Source organism: Marmota flaviventris, chromosome 12 (genome assembly GCF_047511675.1).
Source record: "Marmota flaviventris isolate mMarFla1 chromosome 12, mMarFla1.hap1, whole genome shotgun sequence".
Taxonomy (NCBI): Eukaryota; Metazoa; Chordata; class Mammalia; order Rodentia; family Sciuridae; genus Marmota; species Marmota flaviventris.
The window spans coordinates 51,293,073-51,314,322 of NC_092509.1; the positions used below are offsets into that span (position 1 = coordinate 51,293,073).

General features: G+C 35.4%; 2 protein-coding genes across 2 annotated transcripts in view; one reads left to right on the plus strand and one right to left on the minus strand.

Annotated features, from left to right (window-relative positions):
* Kmo (kynurenine 3-monooxygenase) overlaps nucleotides 1-16,386 on the plus strand; it is a 46,163-nt gene extending 29,777 nt beyond the window's left edge. The window contains 10 exon segments of the mRNA XM_027928485.2: nucleotides 1,182-1,347; nucleotides 4,524-4,595; nucleotides 5,385-5,506; nucleotides 7,510-7,657; nucleotides 9,753-9,810; nucleotides 12,687-12,769; nucleotides 14,772-14,873; nucleotides 14,964-15,023; nucleotides 16,041-16,145; nucleotides 16,147-16,386. Coding sequence (XP_027784286.2) covers nucleotides 1,182-1,347; nucleotides 4,524-4,595; nucleotides 5,385-5,506; nucleotides 7,510-7,657; nucleotides 9,753-9,810; nucleotides 12,687-12,769; nucleotides 14,772-14,873; nucleotides 14,964-15,023; nucleotides 16,041-16,145; nucleotides 16,147-16,215 — 985 coding nt within the window. The 3' untranslated portion in view covers nucleotides 16,216-16,386.
* Nucleotides 16,387-16,921: 535 nt separating this feature from the next.
* Nucleotides 16,922-21,250, minus strand: part of Opn3 (opsin 3) — a 42,716-nt gene continuing 38,387 nt past the window's right edge. Inside the window, exons 3-4 of the mRNA XM_027928486.2 lie at nucleotides 20,418-20,669; nucleotides 16,922-19,237 (exon numbers count right to left, since the gene is read on the minus strand). Coding sequence (XP_027784287.1) covers nucleotides 18,974-19,237; nucleotides 20,418-20,669 — 516 coding nt within the window. The 3' untranslated portion in view covers nucleotides 16,922-18,973. The remainder of the gene's footprint in view (nucleotides 19,238-20,417; nucleotides 20,670-21,250) is intronic.

Sequence of the window (21,250 nt, forward strand, 5' to 3'; positions counted from 1 at the left end):
ATCTATTTCTCCCCAAACCTTTCCCATTCCTGTCTTCCTTGGTATCATTACCAACATAATTAGAACTATTCTTGATGTGACCTTTTTCCTATTTTTACCCATTAAAACTGTAAATACACTGCAGTCTGTCTTGCACCCCACTGACTTGCAGGTCTGAATTCCTTCTTCCTGCTGCCCAGCAGTGTCCTGCTCTCATCCTGCACATGTAAGCTATTGCTATTACCTGTATTTTGCCTCCACTTCAAATTTTCTTAAGTGAGTTTTCTTAAATTACCACTCTTAATACATTATCCTTCTACTGGAAAAATTTATTTTTCCCTTTGCAGTAAGTATTTAAACCTTTTATCTTTGCATCCTGATTTTTTTTCTCCCCTCCACACATTTGACATTTTACAGATTATCCCTACAAATCTATGGGCTCCTTATCCATAGATTCAGCCAATTTCAGATCAAAACTGAAAAAAAAAATTGCATCTGTACTGAGCATGTACAGACATTTTTTTTTTGTTATTATTCCCTAAACAACACAAATCTTTACATAGCATTTACATTGTTTTAGGTTTTATAAGTAATCCAGAGATGAACTAAAGAAGATGGGAGGATGTGCATTGGTCATATGTAAATCCCACCCTATTTTACATAAGGAAATCAGCAAATTTTGGTATCCTGGAACCAACACTGAGGAATAAAGAGGGACAACTGTATTCTAGTGTTAAGCTTATCTTCTGATACCCTTTGCTCAAGCCAAACTTGTTAATCCTAGAAAATCCTGATCACATCCATGCAGTTGTTCATACATTCATTTATACATCTGGAATGTATAAAAGTACTGTTCATTCATGCACTTGGAACACCTTACCCTTTTCTCAAGATTCTCTTCCTTCATGCAGAGAAACCAACTCCTTGTCACACTTTTATGGGCTAACAGGTCTTCAATAATCAGTACGTTTGTCTATTATTCTCATTCTCATAAGCAAAACCATTACTGGGATAAGTGTTTTCACTTTAATTTTATATCTACTAACTCAAAGCTCTACATTAGGCACATGAAAGTGAATTTTTTGATTTACCCATTGATCTACTACTTTTCATACCTTAAGAGAAGTACATCATCATTTTCACCAGATTATTTTTGTGGTGGTGGTGGTGGGGGAATGGTGATGATTCATTCTGTTTTTCAGATCTGACAAAGTCCCCAAAGACATCACTTATGACCTCATTGTAGGATGTGATGGAGCGTACTCAACGGTTAGAAATTACCTCATGAAGAAACCCTGCTTTGATTACAGTCAGCAATACATTCCTCATGGGTACATGGAGTTGACTATTCCACCAAAGAATGGGGATGTAAGTCCCTTTCCCTTTCCACATCCCTCTCCCTAGGAGCGAAGGAGAGTATTCTAGTGTAGTGGCTCTTAGTGACACGTCTTGAGCAGTTTGAGGTCTACCACAAGAACTTTGTAATTTATAGCAAATCAGATGTACAGGTATCGCTTTAATAACATCATTATATCACTCTCACTCAATCTTTTGATATGCTTTCTTGAGTGAGAAAGAAAAGAGTATAGTTTTAACCACTCTACTGGAAACACACATCAGATTTGTATTATTATGATAATGTCATTTGTCTGTGTTCTCTTGGGAAAAGAAAACAGATTGGGACCCAATTCTCCAGTACACTGACAATCCAAGATATTTATAACCATGATTTAATTAAATGTTAAATAATAAATCAAATAAACTGTTGCAAAGAGATTTTCATTGTGTTTTCTCATTCCCTAGTATTTCTGTTAAACAATAAGTGTCACCAGAGGCAAATAAGTGTATGCAAATTTTTACATAAAATTTGTTTTCATACATTTTATTTTAAAAAATAAAAATTTTATTTTAAAATATTTTAATATTTTACATGTGAAATGAAATATATCTTTAAAGTATAAAATTAAATTTAAAAAATTTAAAACATTCTAATATTTTAAATATATAATAAAAATTTAAATTTTATTTGTTTTGTCATTACCAAATAACAATAGGAACCTGTTAAGGATAATTAAAATATTAACAAAAGCAATAAGAATTTTGACTTCTAAGTAGGTGACAGTAAATGCTTGATTTGCCTACAAAATAGTCATTTTAAAGGTGCTGACTTAATCTATCCTAGCTAGTCAGTTTGGGACAGCTAGTCAGTTTGGGACAGTGGTGTTGCATACCAGCCAACTGTATAGGTCAGTCAAATCCATTTTTCAACGTTTTATTGCCTTTTTTATTTCTTACTCCTGGTCAAAAATATATTCATTAATTTTTCAGTGATTACTTTATGGTTTTCAGGTGGGTCCTATTCTGGATTTTTCAGGGTAACAGAATTCTGTTGAAAAATTGTCCTAGACTTAAGTAGAATAGTTCCTACCAAAGTAGATTTAAGATAGCCATTTATTTTCTAACTGTAGATTATTAATAGTAAAGATTATGCATTCTTTTTTTTTTTCAAACACACTCTTTTATGAAAGAGTGCTTTTTCTGTTGTTTGTTTGCATTTGTTTTTGAGATGGGATCTTGCTGTGTGTCCCACGCTGTTCTTGATCCTCCTACCTCAGCCTCCCAGGTAGCTAGGACTACTTAGCCATTTAGAAAGTGCTTTGACATGGCAATATGACTCAGACATGGGAACATTTTTACATGAAACCCCCAAACCCATGAAACTTTCTCACTTTTCCTCTCCCCTACCCTTTTCTTTCTTTTACCTAATGTGTATACAACAGACATTTGAACTCTTATCTCCGGTGACTAGAGTGGGAATGAGAGGTTGGTTAAAAAAAAAAAAAGGTCTTTGGGTTCCTGTGTGTGTGTGTGTGTGTGTGTTTTGTAGTGCTGGAGATGGAACCCAGAGCTCCCCACACATTAGGCAAGTACTGTAGCACTAAGCTATACCTCCAGTCCTGGAGGTTCATCTTAAAAGTTGTTTTTGTATCGATAACAAACTATTTTGCCTTGTCCTTTTATGTTTGGAGGTACTTATGGTGAGTGGACTAATGGGATTTTGCTGAGTCTGACCTGGGGATTGCTATTCCTAAGGATATCTACTGAGAGCATGATTTGGTAATATAGAGGCTGAATATTTAAAGGATTATTATTTTCTAGGATCATGGAGTATGTGTGAATATAAGTATGTTCTTGGCATCCTACTCTCTCTCTATCTCAATGACATAGAAACCATTTTCTGAGGAAGACAGAAAATATATATTATATTCCAAACTATTCTAATTACTGTTGCGGTGAATGACAAACAAAATTGGTTTCAGTTGTTAATTTTCCTCACTCCTTAGCTTTTGGAGTTTTAATGGCAACATGGTCACAGATACAAAAGATAGCAGGAAGGGAAGGGAAGGATGTTTTTCTTCTTGCAGGCTGGCCTCCTCAGGACCCTCCTAAAATGCTAGGCTCATTTATGCCCCCTCTGTCTGGTTGTACACAAAGCCACTGTCCTTTACTTCTTACCTAATCTATGTTTTCCCCCTTTATACAAATCCCTTCTTTTAACCACACCAGCCCCCAAGTACTTCCCTGCCTGGCAGGCACAGACCCTTCTCCTAAGACACAAAAAACCTAATAAGTGTGAAAATGCCAGGGTGGACACCTAGCCTGCCTGGACCCTAGCTGACCTAATCCAGCCATCTGCCTGAGTAAGAAATAAGCACAGGATGGAAAAAGGAAAAGTAAATTTTATGCACTTAGATCAAACTGGGAGAAGCAGCTTGATTGTTTCTCCACCAGTCCCACATAAATGGTTAAAGTTTATACAAATAAAAGTCAGGTGACACATATGTAGATTTTGCGAGGCTATGCTTAGCCAGAGAATGTATCAGTTTTAATTTCCTTGGCATCTGACCTCAGCATGAGGAAGATATTTATTCTTCCTCAACTTTTGTTGAGGAAGTTCGGGAGCTCTCTGTTTCAATTACACTGTTCTTTTAGTATTTATTCCACTAAAGAGATAAGACTCCTTCCTACTATTTGTGTTGTGGGAAACAAAATTTTGTTAACCTTGTGAAATTTAAGCTTAAAAAATTTCCTGTACAGTATAAAAAAGTACCAAAATAAGGTCTAAATTATTATGTATATATACACACACACACATATATATATACACTCACACCTATATATCTACCCTCATATATTTTGTTTATTTGTATTATATGTTTTTTACATAAATATATGTGTGTAAATATATATGCATATGTGTATGCATGTATATGGAAAAAGAGAAAGAGAGAAAACATACTATAGCATGTTTTCAATCTTGAATTATACCTGGTATCAAAAACCTACCTAAGGTGGAGCTTATAAAGACAGAATGTAAAGTATTTTCTAACCAACTTCTATTTTGTGTAGCAGCAGATGTGTGTATCACAATGTATATTATATTGATTGAAATTACTGTGAAAACAATATAAAGCAGAGTCAGTTTTATAGATGTGCTATATCTGAGCACTAATCAAACATATATATGCTTTTTATTTCTGCAGTATGCCATGGAACCGAATTATCTGCATATTTGGCCTAGAAATACCTTCATGATGATTGCACTTCCTAACATGGTAGTATATAGAACTTCTTACCAATTCTCATTTTGCATCTGTGATGAATGTTTTTTGTTACTTACTTTTGTACCTAGTATGTGAATATCTAATTGATCTCTTCATTGTTTAATCAATTTAGTGATTATATCTGAAAGTTTTAGGTTATTAAGGAAAAACCTGGGAAGGAAGTCCAATTATTTACTTTGGAAAGGAGGTTTAACTTAGTTTAATGAATAATGGCTGTTTATGTGTCATCTCCATCAAAAACAGTCTGGAAGGAAATGCCTCCCCCAGTAAGGTGAAAGAGATTTAGGTTACATATTATGAAGACCCTCCAGCCTTTAAGGTCTGTAAGACATTGAAATATACATTATCCAAAAAGAGCTTGGGTTTTCTTTCATTAGACCCTGAGGCTTTTTTCCTATATAGATCTCATCATCTGTTCTCCGGTTGCTCTTTTTCCTCCTGTTGCTGTTTATCCTGTGGTCCAGTGCCTTTGATACTATCTTAAAAACATGAAAAAGAAAAGAAATAAAATCAACCAATCTATTAGTAATCTAAGGAGTGTAGTGTTTGCTTAGTGAACATGGAAAGTTTAGATGGTAGAACTTCTACTAATAAATAAGCAAGGAAGCCCAGGTGCACCCCTGGGACTTAGCAGAGCTTTCTTCTCGAGATGGGGACAAAGTGATAATGCCTTTTCTATCTGCTTGGACATTCCTTACCAGAGCTCCTTGGTCCTTAAAAGAAGCCCTGCGATTTAGGAATCTACTTTCCTTTCTCACTCTGTTCCTCTTCTTCTCACAGAACAAATCTTTCACGTGCACTTTATTCATGCCTTTTGAAGAGTTTGAAAAACTTCTAACCAGGACGGATGTGCTGGATTTCTTCCAGAAGTACTTTCCGGACTCCATCCCTCTAATTGGAGAGTAAGTTTCAAAATGCACAATTATGCCTTTTGCTTTATTGGTTTGAATTATTCTAAAGTCAAATAAAGGTTATGCAACTTATTTGTTTTGATTAAGCATGACGGATTATGAAGTAACCTGGACAGAAGTCTACATAGAGCAAAAGTCTAAGTGAATGTTCTGCTGTGAGCAGGAATTCTGAAAAAGTTCATGCCATGTCCAGTTTCTCCTGGAACGACAAGCCACCAGTGTCCTAGGGCTGTCATGTATCTGTGCAGGCTCCTCAGGTTCCTTGGGCTCCTTGGACTTGGCTGTGTTTCCTTCTACTAGGAGACACAGAATAGATACATCTAACAACCTCAGTCTCAGATCCAACACTTACTGGTTATACCAGTTTTCCTGTCTTGGGTCCCTCATGGTAAAATGCTGATAAATAATAGTACCTAACCCAAAGCATTACTATGAGGAGTCAATGAGATCATGCTTACAAATCATTTAGCACAGGACCTGTAGACATTAAGTTATGCACAATTGACAGCTGATTGTATTAGCTTTCTGGCTTTAGATCTGCTGCTACTCTAACCTATGTATGTCATTACCCTTCCTTTGGACCAGGTTGTGTACTCTCAGAAGGGCCCGTCCTCCCATTGACTTTTCCTCCTGGAAACCAGCTCTGTTTGTGCACTAGTGATATCCTTATGAAGGCAACCCAATGCTGCCAGAAGAATATATGTTACTCTGTTCAGACTGCTATAACAAAAATCCCATAGACTAGGTGGCTTATAAATGATAGAAATCTATTTCTCAGAGTTCTGGAGGCCTGGAATGTCCAAGAATAAGGTGCCAACAGTTTCAGTGTCTGATGAGGGCCTGCTTCCTAGTTCATAGAAGGCAGTTTCTCCCTGTGAACACACACGGTAGAAGGAACGAGGGGGTCTCTCTTGAGTCTCTTATGAGGGCATTAGTCACATCTCATGGGGGCTCTGCTCTCATGATCGAATCACCTCTCAAAGGCCAAACATCATTACATTGAGGATTGGAATTTCAACTTATGAATTTTACGGAAACATAAACATTCAGGCTATAATTGAGCAGGATTTTAATATTACTTCTGCCCCTTATTTTCTTGAGTTTCACCTTTAAAATCATAATTCCTACTTTTTAGGGTAGTTAAGAAAATCCAATAAACAAGGAGGAAGGTATAGTTCACTGTTGGCCCTTAAAAATTGCTAGTTTACCTACTTTTCCTGTAGACAAAAATCAGTCTGTATTGATATCTCCTTCTCAAACATGGAATGTGTCTGCACATCACATTTAGCCCTTATTACTTTTAAAAATTTTCCATGGCTGTTTCTTGCCTCTCCAGTCAGATTTAAGATACTTGAGGGTATGTACTGTTTCTCTATTTATAGCTTTCACAAAGCCCCTATAGATGCATTATAAATGCTAGAGGGTGTTTTTGTTTGTTTTATGTCTCGGTCATCATGTTGCACAATAAATTTCTTGAATTTTTCCTTCTGAAATTTTGTGCCCTTTGATTAACATATTCTAGTCCCCCTAAATACTATTTTGGTTGCTATTGTTCATTTCCAAATACATAGGATTCATATTAATTTTAATTTTGGTTTGCTGTAGACTAATCAAATGCATAGTAGCATTTGTTCAATATTTCCATAGAATGCTAAAAAATATACCAATACATTTAAAAATTCCATGACCTATGTGCATGATATTGTCTTCATGACATCACATATGACACAGAAATATTTCAAATTGTTCAAATGTGGTCAAGCTTGTTCTTTTGGGATATGATTAATATTGTGGCAAATCAAGAAGTTAATTAGAACAATGGAATTTTAAGACTGGTAGAAACTTCACTTTTCCCTTTCCTGTTTTCTCCTTGACATTCTTGTGTGTTTTTCAGTAAAATCTTGTATTTAAAAAAAGCCAACAACTTTGAAAGAATCCAGCAGAATTTAATACTAAGTTTAAAGTCTTTTTATTCTGCTTACTTTCTTCCGAAGGCAAGCCCTGGTGGAAGATTTCTTTTTGTTGCCTGCCCAGCCCATGATATCTGTAAAGTGCTCTTCCTTTCACTTTAAATCACATTGTGTGCTGATGGGAGATGCGGCTCATGCCATAGTCCCATTTTTTGGGCAAGGAATGAATGCGGTGAGTTTTTTGTTTTGTTTTGTTTTTCCCCTAGGTAGGTTCTAGAAATATTTCCAGGTTAGTCTCAACCTAATTGTCTTAAATAAAAGACAAGTCTAAGATTATCCCCATGTGATAACCAAGAACACAGTCAATTAAACAATTATACCAATTGCTTAACTAGATCAATTGCCAACACTAGTCAGGATTTGGATTATTTGATCCAGTAATCCAATGTAGAAAAAAAATTATAAAGCATAGCATAGTATTCTGTTCAGTTGAAAAATATATCCATAGCTCAACATTTGGAAACTTGGTTCTCAGTAATTGTAGTTTCCTTTTTTTAAATTAAATTTTAATATTTAGTTGTTGATAAAACTTTATTTTTATTTATTTATATGTGGTGCTGAGAATTGAACCCTGTGCCTCACACATGCTAGGCAAGCGCTCTACCACTGAACTACAACCCCAGCCCTCAAGTCTTAATTTTTAAAATAAAGTTTGCCTAGAGACTATGCACAAGTATATGATATTAGCCTCAAAAACAGGAAAAAATATTCTAAATTATCTGTTTCTTTTCAACTTTTTCTTTCTAAAGGAAAGGGAAAGGGAAACATGATTGACAGGGCTAACTAAAACTCTGAAATGGATTCAATGTTGAATACAACTGCCATTGTGGAAATTTTAATAATCTGGCCAGAAAGAAATTTCAGAAAAAAAAAAAGTTCTTAAATACTGAACACTATTTACAAAATTCTAATTAATTTTCTGTATATGTGTAAGTGTGTATTTACACACACAGCATGCTAGTAGTTTATTAATCATTAGTCATGTTTTGTTTTAGTGATTAGAATATATTCTAAATTTTGAAAAGAGCTTTTTTTGGGGGAGGATAAAAAGCATTCATTAATTTATTTTTTTAAAAAAAGAGCCTTTGAATCTAATCCACTGCATTTTCCACAGAGCAGTGGTAAACATTTTGTATTATTGAAACTTAAGAAGGCATCAACTGTACCATAATGGATTAAGTGTTCAGGTATTAGAAAGTCTGTGTTCAAATCTTACCTCCAAGGTTATTTCACAGTGTATTCTTGTACAACTTACTTTATCTTTACTTTCTAATTTATAAAACTGGTATTTTAATAGTATCTACCTCAGAATTTTGTGGAGAGTAAATGCATTAGTTGAAATGAGAAAACTGTTATGTGAATCTCATATGCTATCTTTCATTTCTAAATTCCTATGCCATTAAAATCCGGTATTCTGAACTGTAATTTATTTGACAAATAAATTTACTTACTTTAGATCTGATCTCTATAATGGATGTTAAGTATATTTTTTAAATTTTTTATATCTTCTCTAAAATTATAGTTTAATTTGAGCCAGGCATAATGGTGCAAACCTGTAGATGCTGAGGCAGGAGAATCTTCCTGTTTGAGTTCAAGTCCAGCCTGAACAACTGAGGAAGACCCTGCCTCACAATAAAAAATAAAAAGGGCTGGGATGTAACTCAGTGGTACAGCACCCAGGGTCCAATCCCTAGTACCACACACCAAAAAACAAACAAACAACAACAACAAAAACCTTATAGCTTGAATTCCTGGAAAACAGGAAACAGTTTTTGATTTTTCTTTTTCCTCACTAAAATTAGCATAGCACTTTATCAATTTTGATTTAGGAAATTTACTTTAATCTTGAGGTATAGGAACTAAATTAATTTTATCCTATCATTAAATTGTTCTAAATGTAAATCTTAAAGAACTGAATGGTTTAAATATTAAATTCTAAACTTCATGGTAGAATAATATGGTTGTTTGTTCTTTTCAAAGGAGAACTGGAACCCATTGACATTATAGTAGTATAATTTAAATATTTGGTCCTACTCTCTATCACTATAACCATATAAATATGAATTGAGCAAAGGCAGCACCATCAAACATGCAGTTGATGGTCTTTTATCATCAGTGCCAGGTAACAACTGAAGTGCTATGTACTGGCTGAAGATAAACAGCTTAAACATTATACTCACTGATGCACATTCTGTTTGAAATTGAGCAGTTTGTAATTTTTAATTTATCGTTTCATTTATTTTTTCTCATTGTTTTTCTTGTTTCAGGGATTTGAAGACTGCTTGGTATTTGATGAGCTAATGGATAAATTCAATAATGATATTAGTAAGTAAAATTTCTCAAATGGTCATGGATTAGCCCTACTGACTAATTGTAAGCCTACTTTTGATCCTCAGTGATCACAGATCCATGATGTGTGTTCCTCATTCAGGATTATAAACTTTTTAGTTAGCAATCTCTGCCATTATTGTTGCCCATCTCAGACAATGGACACCCACCTCCATTTGTTCATGGAAGTCTATCTTAGTCAGTTTTCCATTACTATAAAAAATACCTGAGATAATCAATTTATAAAGAGAAAAGCTTTATTTTGGCTCATAATTTTGGAGGTTTCAGTTCACAAGCAATTGGCTCTGTTGCTTTGGGCCTTTGGTCAGGCAGTATATCATGGCAGGAGCCCATGGCAGAGCAAAAACTGCTTTCTTCATGGCTGGAGGACAATAAAAGAAGAGACTGGAGTCCCCACGATCGATCCCTTTGATGAGCATGTACCTAATGTCACAAAGATTCCCCACTAGCCCCACTTCTTAAAGGTTCAACCACTTTCCAATAGTGGCCTCCTTGGGGGCAAGGCTTTACTATGTGGACCTTTGAGGGACACTTAACAACCCAAACAGTACCAAGCTCATTGCAGCCATCTGTGCAAAGATAAAAGTTCAGAATACCAAAACTAGATGGAGACGTGTTCCTTTCTCTTCCTTTTCAACCTAAGTAAAATCCCCTGCCTGCATCCCTTACAGAGCAGCCTCAGAAACACTTCAGTGCTTTCTTGCTTTTTTCCCTATCAAAGTTTGCAGCAAATCAGTCATCTTGAATGCTTTTCCTGATACTAGGCACTCTCCCTGGGACATTGGCAGCTCTAGTGGGTTGGTTTTATATGATACTATGTGACATAATTACACCAGGCCATGCCAAGACCAAGGGTAGGTTAGGACTACAGGCATAGATTTTTGTTACTGTTGTATCATTTCTTTCTGTAGCCGGGTGCCGTAGTGCATGCCTGTAATCCCAGTGGCTCAGGAGGCGAAGGCAGGAAGATTCTGAGTTCAAAGCCAGCCTCAGCAACTCAGCAAGGTCCTAATTAACACAGCAAGTCCCCAGTACAACCCCCCCCAAAAAAAGCGAATTTCACCAGGAAATCTCCAGATTTTCCTCAGGTCTCAATTCTTTTATAGTTGTAAAAATCAAGGTCCAAACAAAAAGAAAGGAATGTTGCAGCTGATACTTCCATTTGTCTTTTTTTTTTTCAAGTTGTCAATGGACTTTTATTTTACTTGTTTATTTATTTATATGCGGTACTGAGATTTGAACCCAGTGCCTTACACATACTAGGCAAGTGCTCTACCACTGAGCTACATTTGTCTTTTGATTAATTAGAAATTGATTCAGTCAATTTTACAAATATTGAAGTTGTAACTTTTTATGCAAAATTATGAAATTAAATGTATACATAAAAGGTATTGGAAACAATAGCCCAGGAACTGTACAAACTTTCCCTGCTTCCCAGCATCACCTGTTCTCAAAAGGTACCTCTGAATTTAAACCTGTTTCGGATAAGAGGTAGACTAGAAAACCAATCTTGAAGTTTATACCTAGATTTGAATAGTAACTCACAGTCTTAGCTGTGTGATCCTGAGCAAGTCACTTTATCTTTCTAAAACCTTCATTATTTTTCATCTGTAAAGTAGGAATAATAATATGAAGGAGTTGTGAAGAATAAATAAAAGAATCTATGTAAAGCATTAAAAAGAAAAAAAAGAGAGAAATCATGGTATAAAGTAAGTTCATAGTAAATTGTTTGTTACAGTGTTACAGGAAGTCATCAGACACTGCTGCATGGGCCTAAAGGAATTATAGGATGTTAGGGAAACCTTCTCCTTCTCTTCTTCCTCCTCCTCCTCCATTTCCATCTTTCTTTCCCAGTCAGCACACCCAGATGCTCAGGAACTAGAGGTATTTGGCTTCATTCCTTCTTAGCCCTGTTTTGTATGCAGTAATGAAGGTGGATGAAGAATTCTTGTATCAGAACACACTGTCATTACTGGTTTTGGATACTAGAGAACAAAGATAAAACAATAGTAATCAAGAGTAATAATCCTAATTAACATTATTGAACATTTAACACACACACACACACACACACACACACACACACACACACATATATATATATATATATATATATATATATATATATATTTATTTATTTATTCTTGTTTTTTTTTTTAAAGCATTCCCTTGTTTGATCCTCACAGAATACATGGAACATCAGTACTAGTCTTATCTCCATTTTACAACAGTGAAATTAAAGTTAAGTAACTTTCCCAAAAACATGTCATTAGGAAATGGTGAATTGGGACTTGAGCCCAGATTTCCTGACTTTGGAAGTGGCATCTCTAACAACTAGAGTCGTTCAGCTATGTGAATGTAATCTCATTCACCTTTCAAATATTTCAATATTTCTTGTATACCAGGTTAAGATTTTATATATAAAAACATGGAGCCTGCCTTCTAAGAACTCACGGAAAAATGAGGGAGATGTATTTAAGATAATAAGGTACAGTGAGACAAGTGTGCACAAGAGCCAAACAAACACCAAGAAGAGTGTATGCAGGTTCTAAGCAGTGCTGAGAGCCACTTACATGGGCTGTTTTCCATTTGTGAAATAAAAAAAATAATGACTTTACCAATAAAGAACTATGATATGTATTATCTTTATTGTAAATCTTATTTAATCTCAATAGGAAATAATCTGTAGACATTTCTCAATAACCATAGATTGTCGATCATACAGAATAGTTATCCATAGTTTTAAAAGGTTAGAAAAAATGTGGGTAGTGAATATACTATTTAATTTGACCTAGATAGAGTCTAGCATGTTTTTATAGACTGTTTTGAATATTATTTAACTTGGTTTCTAGGTATGTGCCTTCCTGAATTCTCAAGGTTTAGAATTCCAGATGACCATGCAATTTCAGACCTATCTATGTACAATTACATAGAGGTAAGTTTGGGCTCCATTCCGTAAAATGATTCACTGATAAGATTAGCAATAATTTTATTTTTTTGTGTTCCAGCCCAATATCATGCATCATGTCTAAAGACAGGTACAGACAAGAACACACACAGTGGGCTGAGGATGTGGCTCAAGTGGTAGCGTGCTCGCCTGGCATGCGTGCATCCCGGGTTCAATCCTCAGCACCACATACAAACAAAGATGTTGTGTCTGCTGAAAACTAAAAAATAAATATTAAAAAAAAAGAACACACACAGTATTCCTTAGACATAAATATGTTACTAACAACAATGACCCACAAAACATCATTTCCATCTGCACTTCAGGGACATTTAGGAGGTAACAAATGACAAAATATCTAATAGTTCATTCTCAGATATTAGACAGTAGAGTTAGTAATAGGCTACTTTAATGAAAATATAATTTGGAGATGTACTAATAACAGAATCTAATAAATGTTAGCTGAGCTTTCCAACCTTAATATTATGAACTGTATATTTAGAGTAGTACTGCATATACTTTAAAGCCTGTGTACTGAATAAAATGTATAATAATACTAAATAAATTCCTGGTTAGAAAGACTAGTGCTTTGAAAAAATACACATTAATTCCATTTTAAACCAATCGCATTGTTACAGGGCTAGTGCTTTATGGGAAACTAAGGCAGCATGAAGGGCCCCCTCATCAAACCCTGGTTCTTACAATTGGATCAGAAAGATTTGAGACATGTCACTCAGAGTAACAGGCGTGAATTTATTAAAAGGAATAGGAAAGGGGACATTCTCAAGGGAGAAAGTAGGTCCTCTTAGAGAGAAGAGGGGTGGTATGCCTCTCCTGCCCTCGAGCTTTATTGGGGTTCCAGAGAAATTTCCAGGGAGTTGTACTCAAGTCCACCTTGTGACTTTTGACTGACAGCAGGATGACATCAGACTTTCAAGTCCCTACTGCCATGTCAACTTTGGGTCACTCTGGCCCAGGCTGACTGGTTTTAATTGAAACTTGTTCGTATAGATTTTATAGATAGGGAGAATTATCCTTATCACTCTGAGTTCTGGAATCTGGTCTGTTAATGGTCACAAAAATACCCCCTTCAGGGTAACTTGTGTTTTTGTTGGCTCTTGGGGGCCTGAATTTCTCCTGCAGTCTGCCTTTCTCTGGTAGTTTGCTAATGAATGTAACATATCTTAAGGATTTAGGCTACGCGTAGCTGCAGGTAAATTGTTTTTTAAAAGTGAAAGCATATGGGGTTCAGTACAGTGGGCCCATTTTATAGAATTAGTCCCATAACCTCACATTCCCACTGCTCACATCTCTCTGTTCCCTATCAACATGAAAAGCTTATGACAAGTGATTGTGATTACAGTTTTCAAATAATGAAAAGAAAAATTTACAAGACAAATTGAAGGAAGAGTATTACTGTTTTCCACCTCTTCTGAAGACATAAAGAAATAAAAGTACTTTACCTTGAGCCCAATTTCATATATGGTGAAGGAAGTTCTAGGAGATACTCAAATACTTCATTGATGTATCTTGCCTGAGTCTTTAAAAAACAGATGGCTTTGACAACACAGTATTTGTCCTGTATAAGGAATAATAGATCGAGACAGACATAACTTTAAACAATCACTTGTTGCCATAAGCAATATTACAAATCAACCAAGAAACAACCGAAATTGATTAATCTCTGAGTTCACAGATTACCTATAGGTCTGATTACCCAAGCCCTTTGCTGAAATAGAGTTCCTATACTGACCCCTGACCAAACTAGACTTTCCTAATAGGTTTTGTGTGATCACTGTACATTTTCAAGATAATGTCTTGTACTACTGAAATTTCTTAAAAAGAGTTTGGGAATGACCACTATGAAAATGGGAATTTATTTGACTACCTTGTGTCCAGCCTTGTGCTAAGTTGGAATGAAGAATAATAAATGTAGTAAGGAAAGACATTTTGTTCAAGGTGTTTTTAAAAAAGACTTTTATCATTGCAGATGCGAGCACATGTCAATTCCAGGTGGTTCATTTTTCAAAAGAACATAGAGAGGTTTCTCCATGCAATTATGCCATCTACCTTTATCCCGCTCTATACCATGGTAAGGTCTGGATTTAAGACTTCCCCTCATTTTAAACCTCTGTTCAGCGATTGAAGAATCCACAAGAATACTTTTTAAACTTCTCTACAGGTCACTTTCTCCAGGATAAGATACCATGAGGCAGTACGGCGTTGGCATTGGCAAAAAAAGGTGGGAATAAATTACACTATTGAAAAAAAAAAGCCTGATGTGTTGACAGTATTATGTTTATCTTTATTTCAAGAAAATACAGGAATGATAGGACAAGTACCAACTGTTTGCTTTCCAAACAAAAACTGTCCTGAGTACTCAGAGGGCAGAGTGCCAACTGAACAACATTACAAAGAGAAATTATGAGAGAGATTTTGAAGGGAAGAAATTTGAAAAAGAAACTGAGACCAATATTTCTTGGCTTTTTCCTTTATTTTAGTGATGTGATGTACTCTTGACTTTTTCATCCTGCAATATTCTTATGGGTTTAATTTGTACAGTTGGACAGAACTGAAGCACTTATAAAACACTATCAAATTCCATTGCAGTGCTATGATACGTTAGTTTTGGGCAATTCACCCAGAGATACCATTAAATGGAATTCAAATTCCTGATGATCTGTTTTGCATGGGTCAAATTATAAAAGTTCATAGTTTATTGAATACATAGATATGGAGCTGGGCATGGTGATGAGACTAGCAGGAGGACACAACTGGACCAGAGAAGAGAAGCCTGAAGACACATGATGAACACAGAATTGGGAATAGCAAGTATTTATGTAGAGCTGGAAGGCAGTACATAGGTGTGAGAATGGCTACATGGCCACTGGGGAAGCTGGAGAGGTAAACCTGAGAGAATCCGAGGGACCAAAGAAGGCTCATAGATTTGGATTTTAGAAAGATCACTTCGCTGTAGGGAGAATGGATTGGAAGGCATCAAGATTTAGCAGTACAAAGATAAATAAAATAGGATCTCTGACCTCAAAGAGATAGAAATATGAAAGGGAGAAAGAAATAGCGGCAGACTGTTAGAATGCAGGACAATAAGTGCAGAGAGAGAAATCAGGTCATACAATTTAATTGATTCTTCGGGTTAAAGAACAAAAAGGAAACTGTACTCTTGTGGGGTGTGAATAAAGTCTATTTCATGATTTTAATTTCTAGATAAATGAAATAAGAGTTCTTGCTGTCCTTACAGGTGATAAACAAAGGACTCTTTATCTTTGGGTCGATGATAGCCATTGGTAGTACCTACCTACTCCTGAACTACATGTCACTGAGCCCTCTGGACTACCTGAGAAGACCCTGAAACAGGAATCACTTACTTCCAGAATATGGAGCAGGTTTACCTGCAAACTCTATGGAGTCACTAGAACAAATCCCTATTTCATTAACCAGTAATGTAAAGGTCCAAAGGTAGCAAATGTTGGATTTCTTTGTGATCAAAATTAAGTAACAAAAAATATATCTCCGTTGTGTTGTCATATTTAATTCACTATTGAAAGATAGTTGTTAGCATATAATTAAACTTAATGTTGAATCTCTCTGTGTTAGTTGCAATTGCTCAGGAATAGGGGAAACATTACTTTTTTAAAGTTGCAACATGTAGCTTCTCCATCATGTTTTACACGCTCAGATTGGGTCATTCTACATTTTAAAATTCAATGACAAAGATCTCTTTCACTTCTCAAAAAATAAGGCTCTGGAAGCCTCTGGGAAGGCACTCATTGTGTGTGTGTGTGTGTTTTCTTTAAAGGACATAGTAGGACTCACAATAAGATTGACAACACTTGAGACTAAAAAAAAAAAAAAAAAAAAAAAAAATCACAGTTTTGCCTAACATGTTAACTGAGCTTTTCATCATCTGGATGGACCTTTTCTAATTGCAAGGCTCAGATTCACTTGATAAAACCGGAAGTATAAATGATTCAGCGGAGTTCCAAAGAGTTACTGAATGAATCTATTTCATTTCCTGGTTTTCAATGCTATGTATGCCCTTCTGAAGATTTAAAAAAAAGGCCATTAATGCAATAATAAGTGAAGGATAAGAAAAGATTTTATTCATAAAACAAACGCTTATATAAGAGAGTAGAAAGTAAACAAGGGGAGACAGCTTTTATAGAAATATGAAGCCATATTTTATTCAATTTCAGACCCTTAGAAACAGTTTAGTAACTTGTTCTTGAACCATATACTACAACAGAACCAGCATTGAACTTGATTTTTTTAAAACGCATTTAGTGAAATATTTTCTTTGGTTATTCTTTCTTCAATAGGCCAACTGAGCCATTTAGAAGTTCTTCAAATACAATTAATTATAAAGATGTAACACTAGAAGGAGAGTCATCTAGGAAATAAAAAAAAATAGGCAGTAAAATAAAATGATTCAGTATTTATTTTCTCTATTGTCAAAGACATTCTCAAGTTCTTGATACACTAATAATCCATGTTTAGTGTGTAGGGGAAGAAAGTAATACTTTTTCCTTTTACCTATGTTAGATCCATTGGCTGGGGCCCCTACAACAAAAGACAGATTAACAAGAGAAGAACAAACACAAACAGAATTTTATTAACATATATTTCATATATACAAGGGAGATGCCCAAAGAATGAGTACATCTCAAAAGAGCTGGCTTAGAACTCCCTGGCTTATATGGCATCTTCAACAAACAGCAAACTGCTAGAGAAGTGACAAGACAAAAGAAAAAGACTGAGTCTCTAGGGGCAGTAACTTGTTTAGAGATTAGCAAAGGGGAGTTATAGAAATTCTTCTGGTGCTGTCTACAGGCTGGTAAGTGTTTAAGTTGTCTCTGTGATGGGCCTTGTCCTTCCTGGTAGAAGAGAGGAGAATACCTTTTTAAATGTATGTCCCAGGTTTAAGCAAATATAGGTGGAAGCCAGAGAGCTTTTCTCTTCTTTCCTTTCCTTTTCTTTCTTCTTGTACCAGGGATTTATCCAGGGGTGCCTAACCACTGAATCACATCCCTTTTATTTTTGCCCTTTTCATTTTGAGACTAAGTTGCTTAGGGCCTCACTAAAGTGCTGAGGCTGGATTTAAACTTGCAATCCTTCTGCCTCAGCTTCTGAAGCCACTGGAATTCAGGCATGTACCACCACACCTGGCTCCAGAGAGCTTTCCTTATATCACTTCTTCTCAACTGTCTTCAGGTCAAAGTAATGCTTATGCAAAATGGACATATGCTACCCAAGGGTAGCATATTCTGGTATCCTACATGTCTAAACAATGACCCATGGAAAAATGGCCCCTTCACTAACATTGACCATCAGTTATTCAGTGGAGTGATTGATGGGCAATGAATATTGAATAATACATTTTATGAATACACTTAAACACTTATTTTAATCCCTCTTCAAATGTAAGTCGTTTTCTTACTTAGAACTCCTTTTCTTGCCAAAATTGTGGGAAAGTATTAAAATAAAATGATAATCCTGCCGTGCTCACACTTGAAATGAAATAGATGGAGATACTGCTCTGCCATCAACATCATCTCCACCTGTGTGTTTCCTACTAGTGCATAATTAACCACACACCATGATTACCTTGAAGTCATCTTATTCTCTTTACTGTGATGCTTCCTAATTGTGTCTTCTGGCACTTACTCAGCAACATGTTAGTATGAAGCTTTTCTTTATCATACTACATGTGTAACCGCAGTTTTTTTTATTTGTTTGTTTCAGATTGATTTTCATCCTAGAATTATTCCCTTGATAATTTAATTTGGTCATATAACATGACTGAATAGGACCCAACACTACAGAGAATTCAAGAAGGTCTAGCTATTTCATACATATGTATGAGACAAAATTTACTTTTACAGTGTGCTTTGGCAAATATAGTCATTTAAAAATACATTTGAAATGAAAATTCTCAACACATTAGAAGATGATGGTGCCAGATGCCCATCTTGTGCCATAAATGTTTTTTCATTATGTAAAGCACCCATTGAATTAAAAGAATGTGTCTTGCTTGTTGAGGACAGAGAACATATGGGCAACTCAGATTTCCTGCTGTGTCACAGAAATTCTGTTGATATTACATAGAATGGGAATTCCAGAACAATCCTTATAAGTCCAAATGTGCTGTCCCATCTAAGGCTCCATCTTTCATTTCTATAAAGGACGAACTTGGATTACATCAGCTTTGGACCCACTGGTTCTATTACTGTCATCAACTGATAGAGATTCGTCACTGGTGATGATAAAAACAATGGAAGAAGAATTAAAAGTCACTTTCTTCTTTGGCCTTTCCCCATCTTTCTGTGATATCACAATGGGTCTGATCTGCATTTCATTTCCAACTGCTGGTAGGTCTTTAGCGGGCTGCTGGCACCTCAGCAGTCGGGAACATAGGAGCTGCAAAAGGGATCTTCGAAACTGGATAGAGGGAAAAAAAAAAGAAAGTTGATTTAATAAATAAGGGCCAAGTAAAAACTTGGCCTTTAATCTAAGTTAACATTCAAGAAAATTAGCTGAGCTTAATTTGGGCTGTTTTGTTGTTGTTGTTTGTTAGCGGATGCAGGGTAAGCCTCAGATCTACCTACGTCATCCTGGAGTTCTATGTCTTTTATTTATTAAAATTCTTATTAACTAGACCACATAGGACTATTTAATACCTTATAATCCTTATTGGTTCAATGTTTACACCTTCTGTGAATAATATGTCTGTTTATTTAAGGGATTTTGAACATGAATCCAGTCCACAAACATTCAGTCATCACGGACTACTGTACTATAATCTACAAATAATATAAATAGCAAAGAAAGAGCCCTTCCTGGTAGAATTCATAGCCTAAGTGACTCACGAATATTCCTTTAACCTATTAAATCCTAAGTTTTCAATCCTGCAAACATAATAAACATTCAAATATTATTTCAAACTTACCATATGTGGTACACTTATAGTTTAATTTAAGTTTTTATGTGTTGCACATTTAGAACAATGGGTTAATTAGGTGGAGAATTTTTAAAAAATAAAAATTACTAATCAGTAGGGTCACTCACAGTATCTGTTTAAAAAAAAATGTTTTTTCATATAAAACACTATGGGCAAGAACCATTGTCTTATTCATTCTTGTTTGTTGTATCATTTAGACTTTCTGTTTAAAGCAAGTTCCCAGGAAACAGAAACAACATCAGGATCATTTGGGAGCTTGTTAGAAATGCAGAATATTGGGCACAGAGACATACTGAATCAGAAGATGCATTTTTTACAATATTTTCAGATGTGGTACATACATAAGAAAGTTTAAGAAGCACTCATCTCTAGTGCCTTGGTTGAAAGAAAGGGTACAACAAGTAATTGTTAGTGAATGCATTTATAATTTGACTATTGAGGTCGTGGTCCCTCATTTCGTAACACATAAATAAAGTAAGGACTAAGACTAGAATTTATTACTTTCTTTGGCAATATTCAACATTTCTTCCTGAACCCTTTACTTTTCTATAAAATCCTTGATTTGGATTTTTTATCATTGAAGCTGTTCTGAATTACCTCTATAAAAGTATTATATTTTTCCAACCCCTCCCACATGGTAAAATCAATTACAAAGCTTACCTTTCTGATCATGAAGATATAAATAACTGGATTGTATACAGTGCTGGATTTAGCAAAGAGATTAGAAACAATAGATACTGTTGGAGTGACCCGTTGTCCATAACCATTAGCCACTAAGAAACAGACCACAATATAAGGCATCCAGCAGATCAGGAAGGTAAATACCATCACGAAGCACATTTTGGCCAATTTCTTTTCATATCTTAAAATCTTGATCACCTGAATTGTCTGAAGATCTTCAACACAGCGAAGCTACAGAAAGGAGAAAGAAAAGGGTTGAGAAATGAATCATCTTCTTTTGCTGCTTTTAATAAAATATGCAACTAGCATTACTGGCCCTGCCTTTGTGGGGAGAACTAAATGGGATCCTGGGAGGCTGACTTGTGATCCAAGCCTTGCAGCTGGGCAAAGCCTTCATCTCTCTGGATCTCAGTCTCTTCAATAGTATCTTAGATTCTTTCATGGTTTTTAATACTTTTCTAATTTGTTCAGTGAGAATGAAATAAATTATTCTGCCTAGACCTTCAAAAGACAGCATGAAAGAGTCATGATAAAATGGAAACAATTTCTCCATGATTAAGAATATTTTCCATTTAGAGCATTAATTGGCAAATTCTCAAATCAGGCAACAAACTCATGTCATGTCAGGAGTTCTGCACAGTTAAACCCACAGCTGGTCTTGATGAGAACTTAATCCCCAATGAATTCTTGCTGGAAACTACTGTGCCTTTCAATTCACTGCTAATAACTATAAACTAATAAATAGGATTTGGTGAGGATTTTCTTTATGGTTGATTTCATCAGAAGCTTGTTTGCAGAGAATGGCATTTGAT